Source organism: Prosopis cineraria, unplaced genomic scaffold, assembly GCF_029017545.1.
Source record: "Prosopis cineraria cultivar Desert tree isolate PC_DT_omini unplaced genomic scaffold, ASM2901754v1 PC13, whole genome shotgun sequence".
In the NCBI taxonomy this organism is placed as follows: Eukaryota; Viridiplantae; Streptophyta; class Magnoliopsida; order Fabales; family Fabaceae; genus Prosopis; species Prosopis cineraria.
Window position 1 is genome coordinate 14675229 of NW_026555344.1, and position 10418 is coordinate 14685646.

General features: G+C 32.5%; 1 protein-coding gene across 2 annotated transcripts; it reads right to left on the minus strand.

Moving 5' to 3' along the window:
• Positions 1 to 988: 988 nt before the first annotated feature.
• LOC129290122 (uncharacterized) lies at positions 989 to 9083 on the minus strand. 2 transcript variants are annotated; one of them, XM_054926831.1, is made up of 9 exons: positions 8681 to 9083; positions 8333 to 8399; positions 8148 to 8225; positions 7457 to 7509; positions 5941 to 6024; positions 2333 to 2385; positions 2182 to 2246; positions 2000 to 2058; positions 989 to 1415 (listed from the first exon to the last, which is right to left on the minus strand). In XM_054926831.1, the coding sequence occupies exons 1-9, from the start codon at positions 8912 to 8914 to the stop codon at positions 1326 to 1328; spliced, it is 783 nt and encodes a 260-aa protein (XP_054782806.1). In that variant the 5' UTR covers positions 8915 to 9083; the 3' UTR covers positions 989 to 1325. The 2 variants fall into 2 exon arrangements, with proteins under 2 accessions (XP_054782806.1, XP_054782805.1); XM_054926830.1 differs by having other exon boundaries at positions 8675 to 9080.
• Between the last annotated feature and the right edge of the window lie 1335 nt (positions 9084 to 10418).

Consider the following 10418-nt stretch of genomic DNA (forward strand, 5'->3'; position numbering starts at 1 on the left):
GCATATTTTGACCCTGGTGAGTAATAGTATTCTTTTTGTTAATCATGATATCTCCCTTTTCAAACTAGATTTCATCAAGCTTCTTGGCTCCAAGAGCGATAGACGAAGGACCTCTGTTGATCAATTTGTCTCTAAATGAAGGCGGTGAAAGGCAAATCCTCAACCACTAGTGGCGTTTCGGCAACTGTTTCTACCTCCTGCATAGTGTCCTCGAAGGAATGCAACATGAGGTCATCATTAGACAAGTCATTAGTCACATGTCCATAGAGGCCGAGTCTGCATGCTGGTCCCCATCACCAGTAACAGCTAATCTGAGTCTTGACACATGATCAAGATCAAAGGCTAAAACAGCAAATTAACATTTAAACTATTGATTCATAAGTATTTGAAAATTTAAACTCATTTTTTTTACTGTTTTTTTTAACATTTAAAAATGTTACAATCTAACCTGTCATTGATAAAAATTAATTTTAATCATTAGTTAATAAAAAAATAATAAATCTCAAAAATTACAAGAAATAACCAATAATATTTTTAATTATTTTTTAATATTTTTTTGAATTTTTGTCTTTAATTTTTGAGGTTTTTATTGTTATTTTTTTAAATTCATTTCTAGAATTATGAAGGTCCTTTTTTGTTATTTTATAATTAGTTAACAATCAAAGTTAACTTTTATTAACGACAAGAATCGAATGATGTTTTCAAAAGATGAAAAAAAATATATATTGTATAAAAAATGAATTTCAAATCCTAAACGTTTTTAGACCTATAATTTACAAGCAAATTTTCTCTATTACCCAAAATTAAAATTGGATGGTTAGATTTAATATTAGTTTAATTTTATATTTTTGTAACTTTTTTATTTTGACATATAAAATTTGAAGCAAAAATAATTTTCTAACTATCACTTTGTCAAAAATATTTTTTATAAAAAAAGTTGCAATTAAAATTTTTAAATCTAACCCATTCAAATTAGATTTAGACAATATAAATCCCATTAAGCACCATGATGCTTTGATGAGCACTGAAACTAATCCCTTTAGATCAATCTCAAGTATCAAGGTAGTTTGTATACAACATCAACGCGTGCTTCTTATGTTTCCCATTTTTCCCTTAATCCCTTTGTCCTTCAAGATGAATTTGTCTGATAAAAGGGAGGAGATCTCGATTAACAACAAAAAGCATACCCCTACTCCCAAAAGAAATACAACAAAAGAAAATCTGTGAAATATAAAAATAGAGAAGGGATTGAATTATTCCTGACGGTGATCTCATTTGGAAACCTAATTGCCTATCCAATAAGAGAAGGTTAATGTAAAATTTTGTCAAACCGAGATGCCATAGTTGCTAATTTTTGAGACCTCCTTGGTCAAGGTATTCTTTTCTTTCTTTGCTTCGGAAGCAAGCTTGGAAACCTGCTAGCGAGTGTACAAGTTAGCATTTGCTATGGCTGAATAGATATTAATAAGTAAAGGACAATACAGAAAGTTTGTACACTCATCGACTCGATAAATGGCTATTTATTTTTTTGGCCAGAGATATATGGCTATTAACATAACAGCAACAAAGCAATTATATCTATTGTAACAACCTTATTTACGGTTACCAGTTCTTTGTGCAGAAAGATTGAAACCTAATAGACCTTGAGCATGTGAAACATTTTGGTTAAACTTATACTTTCAGTTCTTATAGTATCGCCAAAATTTTAATTCAGTCTCTGCTATTTGGCTTCAAGTAACATGCAAAAAATTTCAAAGCATTTGGACAAAAAGACCCAGCCCTCTAAGACCATCAAAATGCCCCCAAATCTATTCCCATGTGGAAAATGAAAGTTCGTTGTGACTAGTCTTTATATAAGGGGATAAAAACGTGGTTGTTGTTGTTGTTGTTATTTGGGAAAACTCACATTATTACATTTTTTAACTAGGCCAACAATTAACTCTTTACAGCCTTTGTTTTGCGAAGCATGTGAACTGCATCCTGCCAACAAAAATTTTACCTGTGACCGGAAATGAGATGCTTCTCTTTTAGGAAGCTCTCCAAGGAAATCTTTTAAGCCTATTGAAGCCCAAAAAAAAAAAAAAAAAAAGCCAGGTCAAGAAGAGTAGAAAGAACAATCGCCAGCGTAGTTGATTGGCACACAACAGTTCCTTATAAAGGAAGATATCATATTTTGCATACCTCCTGCCTTTCTTTCAATTTTATATGCTGATTGAATCACACTTCGGATTTGTTTCCCAGCTTGTCTGCAACAAAATCACAAATATGAATAAATAACATATATGCGACTTACGCAGTAAATTTTACAGCTTTACATCCTTAAGTTGCAAACCTCAGCTTTGTTCTTCCATGTAAGAATTCCTCTTCTGCATGTAATGCCCTCTTCTGAAAGCAATGACAAATACCATGAATAGCTGACTTTGTTTTAATGTTTCCTTGGAATAGACTTTAAAAAGAGCAGGTGCTACCACTACTATCTAAAATGTTAACATTTACCCAAGAGGATAAAAAGGCAAATGCAATGACCAATCTCCTTAATTTATCCCCAGGGTAAATTAAACCCTCACCTCCATCCCTTATTTTTCTGAAGCATGTTTTCTTAAATAGTTAAGGGGAGGGTGGAGTTATTAAGTCACTTCTAAAATGAGGGAGGGGTGCTAACCAGGGACAAACAGTTAATATAAACATGATTCTGTTCTAGATGCGCATGCATCCCAGGCAAAACTTTATGACAGAAAATGGTGCTGAAGTGCTCTATGCACTGTCAATAAGAATAACTACAGCTTCCAGTGAATCACATGGCATTCATATTGTCACAATTAGTTCCAGCATTTGACATGAGAATTATCAATTTAACATGAATTGATAATACTACATAATGACATTGGAACTTCCTGTCCAAAAGAAAAGTCATTCCTAAAGAAGTATGGTTGTTTTCATTAGATAGCAGTCTCATGATTTAATCGGCAAGGTTCTTGCCCTTTACGTATTTTAACTTTTTGGCCTCACATTAGTTTAGAAGCTTGGAAATAGACTTCTTCCCATCGCAAGACTCGTTTCTTAATCAAGTGTCCATTTTAACTATCAGGATTTTAACAGTGCCTCCTCAGGATGAAGTAAGATTCTTCCCTAAGACTTACATGAGATATCCTAGGAGAGCGAGTAACATAGGAAAGGCCGGAACATGTGATAACAGGAAGTGTACATACCTGAGAGGCAAAAAGGTAGGGGGAGAAGATGAAGGCTAGGTGAAGCCTTCTCATGAAGAGCTGATGCACCAAACCCTTTTGAGATTAATATCAAAACCCAAGTTCCCAATTGGATTGCCTATTTTGGCCCGTTTGTTTAAGTTTTTTTTTTATGAAAAAAATCAATTATATCTTCAAGGGAAAAAAAATCTATTTTGTGAAATTTTAAATGTTTTAACTAATCAGAACCTGGAAACAAAAGCATGCCTTTTTATTATTTTGATTTTTGAGAAGCTATTTTGGAAATGATCTGATACACTAAATAAGAAAGAATGTTATGAAAAATATGGAGATACACGAAGATAAACAAGATTTTAAAATAACTAAATAATAAATCATTTTTTGTGAACAGAGAGATTCACAAAGGTATCATAGAATCTAAAAATTACTAAATAATAACAATTTTTTTATTATTGTAAGCAAACAAAATAATTTCAACTTTTTACAAAATTTCTACAAAGTAAATCTCTTTTTTATAAAATCTCTAACAACAACAAAAAGCCTTATCCCATTAGGTGGGGTCGGCTACATAGATTATATAATGCCATTATACTTTATCATTTATTATGTTTTTAGAAATATTATTAATTAAAAGGTCTCACTCAACAACCTCCAAAAATGTTCTCTTCGATCTTCCTCTACCCTTCTTGATAAGGCTCAAAGTCATCTGTTCCACTCTCCTCACAAGTGCCTCCCATGGTCTTCTTTGTACATGTCCGAACCACCTCAAATGATTTTCTACCATTTTTCCTTCAATAGGTGTCAAGCCCACTTTTTTTGGTATTCACTCATTTCAAATTTTGTCCTTATGTGTATATCCATACATCCATCTCAACATTCTCATCTTTGCTACTCCAACTTTATACTTTTGGTGTCCTGTCAAAGCCTAACATTCATTACTATATAAAATTGTTGGTCTTATTGCAATTCGATAAAACTTTTCTTTAAGCTTATTAAGTACCTTACAATCATAGATAACTCCTTTAGCCTTTCTCCAATTAAACCACTACGCTTGTATCCTATGTACAATATCTCCATCAATCTCCCCATTTTGTCTGGACAATCGCTCCCAAATATTTAAACTTTTCCACTTAAGGTATGGCCTGATCACCCAATTTCACTTCCAAATCACTACTCACTGACCTCTTATCAAAATTACAATGTAAATATTCTGTTTGACTCCTACTCAAGCGGAAACCTTTTAACTTCAATGCCTTCCTCCATAGCTCAAGTTTACAATTTAATCTCTTCTCTTATCTCTGTAATAAGAACTATATCATCCGCAAAAAGCATGCATTTAGGAATTTTCTCTTAAATATGCCCAGTCAAAACATCTAAAACTAGATCAAACAAATAAGGACTCAAAAATGATCCTTGATACAATTCAATCTTCATAGGAAAATCTTTTATTTCACCACCGAGCATTCTTATGCTAGTTGTTGCTCCCTCATACATGTCTTGTATAACTCGAATATAGACAACTTGGACATCCTTCTTTTCCAATACTTTCAAAAGTACTTTTCTCAGTACACGATCATAAGCTTTTTTTAAATCAATGAAAATCATATGTAAATCTTTACCTTTATATCAATATTTTTTCATTAATTTCATTAGTAGATAAATCACTTCTATAATTGCCTTCCCTAGCATGAAGCCAAACTGATCCTCAAAAATATCAATTTCCAATTTCAACTTATATTTAATCACTCTTTCCTATAATTTCATAGTATAACTCATAAGTTTAATCCCTTTATAGTTAGCATAATTCTAAATATCTTTTATTTTTATAAATAGGAACTAAAGTGGTTCTCTTCCAATCATCCAGCATTCTCTTGGATTGTAAGATCTCATTAAATAACTTAATTAACCACCGCATTCCTCCACCCAAACATTTTCACATTTCAATAAGGATACAATCAGGTTCATTGGCTCTACCATTTGCCATTTTCTTAAAAACTTCTCTCACTTCACAATTGAAAAGTTTAGAAAAGTATGTCTCCCATCTGTCTTTAATATCATTATCTGCGACCAAAACATTTCCCTCTTCATCCTTTATACATCTTACTTGTTCCAAATCTCTTAATTTTCTTTCCTTGTTCTTAGCAATCTTATAAATTTTTCGTTCTTCATCTTTTATCCCAAGACCATTATAAAACTCTTCAAATGCTTTAGAACAAACTTCACTCAGGCCTTCTTAGTTTCCCTTTTAGCCATACGATACCTTTCGCAATTTTCATCATTATTGCACAAATGGATGTTATAAAATCTCTAAACTATCTAAAGATAATTTATGCTTTAGTGTTAAACAAATGGGCCATTTTTTTATTATAGCTGACCCCATCTAATGGAATAAGGCTTATTTTGGTTGTCGTCATTTATTGTAAATATTCTCTAAGATAGGATTAGAGAGAAGGTGCTCGGTGTATAGCATTTATTAGCCTTTATTTTTGTTTATAGCACTCTGTTTATATTCTCTAACTTTGTACTATGCTATCAATCAAGGAAATTGATTCAAAAATCACACAATTCTCAAATCCACATATTCTAATTCTAATTTCTTTGTCACTGAATATTTTAGTGCAGAGTTTTTCACTTTGCACCTACAAAATCTAAATTAATACATGAAATAAATGTAACAAAATCATTGCAACTTATAAGAGTTGACATGGAATAATGGAACTTGAAGTTTTACCTCTAACTTTTCACTTTCAGCCCTCAAAGATTCAACCAATTGCCGCAATTCTCTCACTTGCATATTAACTCTATTAATCAAGGCCTACACCTCAAAACAAATGTATCATTAATAATCCAGGTAATTACCATGCAATGTCTTTACACTTTCAACATAGTCCAATATTTATCTAGACCTTCCATGAAAAACAATCAAATTATTAAGCATTTATATGCAGACAAAGTGACAATTTGTCTAAATTTTGATTATAAATAATTTCAAATACAGCAACAACAAGCCTCATCCTGTGATCCGCTACATGAATTGTATTACGCCATTGTACTCTATCATTTATCAAACTTTTAAAAATGTTAATTAAGAGATGTCGATCAATAACTTCCATAAGTGTTTGTTTTGGCCTTCTACCCCTCTTAGTACATGTATAAAAAATACTTAAATAATTTCACATATATGTATAAAAAATACATAAGGGGTCAATGCATAAGAAAATAAGGAAAAACTGAATGCTTGAGCCAAGAAAATTCTAGATAATAAAATAAAATTCGAAATCTTGCCATACGATGACCAATCATGAGGTTCCAAATCCTTATTAGTGAAATGATTTTACATAAAGTGATTTTACCCAAAGGAAAAAAAAACAAAAAAAAGAATGTCGCATGTAATTACTCACTAGGAATAGAGTAGTCAACTAGTGCATATACAGGAAATTTAAGGATAGGAGGGCGCAAGGGAGTTCAGATTTAGGTGGAGTGTCTCTAGCATCTCAAAAGCTGGAGGATGTTGTTTATTAATTCTTATTCTGTAATTTTGCAGTACATTATTGTTGATTTGCATTGTTGCCATCGTTCTTATATGTTTCTATTAGGATTGAAGATCTTATTTGCTGCTATGATATGAAAGGACTCCGCCATTTTGTTTCCTTTATTCAATACCATTTAGATGTTATCATCTAAGGAAAAATTGAATGCTTGAGCCAAGAACATTCTAGATAATAAAATCAAAATTCAAAATCTTGCATACGATGACCAATCATGAGGTTCCAAATCCTTATTGGTGAAACGATTTTACATAAAGTGATTTTACCCCAAAAAAAAAAAAAGGATGTCGCATGTAATTACTCACTGGGAATAGAGTAGTCAACTAGTGAATAAACAGGAAATTTAGGATAGGAGGGGGCAAGGGAGTTCAGATTTAGGTGGAGTGTCTCTAGCATCTCAAAAGCTCGAGGATGTTGTTTATTAGTTCTTATTCTGTAATTTTGTATTACATTATTGTTGATTTGCATTGTTGCCATCGTTCCTATCCTATCTGTTTCTACTAGGATTGAGGATCTTATTTGCTGCTATGATATGAAACGACTCTGCCATCTTGTTTCCTTTATTCCATACCATTTAGATGTTATCATCAGTATTTGGTGGAGTGCTATCAAATACAGATATAATTTATGTTGCCACTGCACTTCAGCATGTATCTTTATCCTTTTCAAGACAATAAAAATATCTAGGGCATTACTCACCTCTTCACTAACAAAAAGGCGCAGTGCATTGTGGTACATGAATTGGCGAGGTCCTGTGAGTTAAGCAAATTTAAAGAAAAATGCAAATCTACCATTAAGTAACAGTAGAAATTTACAATAAGGATATCAACATTGCATGATGCATGTCACAGCATAAATGTATAACAAACATGATATTGGCATTTATGTCATTAGCAAGGCTATAAATTTAGTTGTTTTCACAGTGGAGAAGATAAAGGGCTCGTTTGGTACACAAAATGAAATGGAATATAGTAGTTAGATGAGAAAATTTATTTGTGCAAATGAAATGTCTTTTATTCCAACACATTCACACACACATATATTAGTGAAATGTCTTTTATTCCAACATAAATATATTTTAAAAAAAGTAATAAGAAGAGACAAATAATGTTTAGTAATGATAAAAAAAAATAATAAATATTCCATATCTTGATTTGCATAGCATGAAAAAGGAATCCTTTTCCATAGTTTAAACTGCACAGGGACAAAGTTCACAGGAAGGTTTTGCCATAATATCAAAGGTTAGTATCATTATATTTAAATGAAACATTTTAACAACAATGGCTACTCCCTTTCATCATCATATTCCAAATTCAACATGCAGGATTGCAAGAATTCACCCTACATTGATCATATAGAAGCCACAAATAAGTGTCGTGTTGACACTTACTTTTAAGTACAAGAAAACTCAACGCAGCAGTAGCCCCACAAGTAATGATTGGATGAGAAGCTGCAACACGAACACCCTCTGCGATGGAAAAGTAAAACACGGGTATCTGAATCATGAAGGTATTAACAGATGAACCTACACTACTTCATTAACAATTGAATCAGTAGAACAACCAAATAACAAACCTTTAATCTTTCCAAATAAAAGTTCCTCGTAAGCATTATAGTCAGACTTGAGATCATGCAAAGCACCCTACAATTACATTGATATTAAAAAGAAAAGAACCAAAACAAAAGAAGAAGAATCCTGATTAGTTCGCTGGAGAGTGCCCATGCACCTGAAAATATGCTTGATCCATGGAAATTATTTTGCCAGGATTAGCAAATATTCCCGTTACTGACATAAATTGAACAAATGATGAAATGTACAATTCAAAATTTGAGTCATCACTCGAAATATTATGCAAAGACAACAAAAAACGGCAGATAGACACGAACTAAACAAGCATACAAAACAAATGAACGTACCAAGACCTGATGAAAATGCGCCGAGGATGTGAAACGAATCTGAGAAAGCCGGGATTTGGAAGAATCAATAGCAGAATCGAGGGCGTTGTTCAAGGCCTTCTCGTAGAGCTGGGCTTGGTGGACGGCGTAATCAACGAATGGCGTCGTTTCATCTAGGGTTTTCAGCTTGGTGCTTATGGGATTGGCGCCTGATGATAATGGAGGTTCTGCATCCGATGGCTCCGCGGTAGTCGTCGCCATTGTTGGAGGTGCCCCTAAGGATATGACCTGAGATCAATGTCTCTCTTCGTCTACTATCAAGCAAGGTGCGCGCGCTCTAGGCGAATCAGAGCCTGAACAAGAGACCCTGAAGAGAACCGAAGCTGCCCATCTCTACGCATTCGCCGTTTGATTAATCCAATGGTCTACACCTGCTGAGCACATCGCTCCATGAATCCTTTAGCTTCCCAAATAATATACCCTTCCAAGAAAAAAAAATTATAAAGAAGGACAGAAAAGTTTAAAAAAAAATTAATTTAAGTTAGATTTTGAAGGTTAAACTTTAAAAATTTATAATTTAATTTTTTAATTTTATAATTTATTGTGATAAATTTATAACTTATATTTTAAATTTTAATAGGAAAAATAAATTTTCTTACTCTTCAACCATATTAAAATTTAAAAAATAAATTGTAAATTCATCACAATACAGTCACAAAATTAAGAGATTGAGTTGTAAATTTTTAAAATTTAATACTTAAGACCTAATTTAAATTAATTAAATCTTTTGAGACCTCTTTGCCATTCTCCAAAAAAAAAAAAAAAAACTAGCCATGTACCCTAGCCTAGCACAGCATTTTGTCTTGGGGGAAAGATAAGGACATTTTCAATACATTAATAGTAATCAAAGCTTATTTGAAATAAAAAGGCAAATGCATTTACAAAATTACCCTTACCAATTAATTATAAATTTAAGAAAAGTTATTTGTAAAGTCAATTATAAATGGATAGATAGTTTTATGAATTTATGCATAATCACTTGTGACTTTAAAGATAATCATTTGTGAATTATACAAAAGTTACTTTTTTGTTAAAATCCAAATTTACCCTTATACTTATTTTCAAAGAGTGCTGGGCACCATAAATTATTAAGTGAGATAATTTTTCCCTTGATCTATTTTTTAAGAGGAGTGAAATTTGCCTTTCTGTTAGTCAACTATTTGTTCTTTCATTTTATGCTTATGTATCATGGCATAAGGCATATTATCTTCTAACTTGGCATCCAACCTATGACTTTTAACCCATCTTTGACCGTCTAGCGTGGCATCTCTTTTGTTTTTCTACTAGTGACTTGGCTCTCCTGGCAAATAAACATGATGGCATGAAAAATATGGTGAACTGTGCTCTCATCTTCTTCATTCTTCTTCTCCCTCCAATTCTAGAAGCGGCCACATCAGATTGAGTAAAGAAAATATGAGAGCGGTTAGGAATTTGACTGCCAAGATGAATTTATAACATCAAGAGCAAGATTATATATGCATGTGTATGGTTGTTTTATAGTTGAAAAATAGTATATTTGTGTTTGTTAGTGTAGGCAAGCAATACTGCCCTTAAGTCTTTGGAACCCTAACTCTTTAGTTTTGTAACAAGTTGGTACCGATCAAAGAGAGAGTGGGGGATTTGGTCAAGAGATTGATGCTATAAGAGAAAACAAGGAATATGGTGAATTCGATAGAGTTAAGGTTCTTCACAAAAACATTTAAGG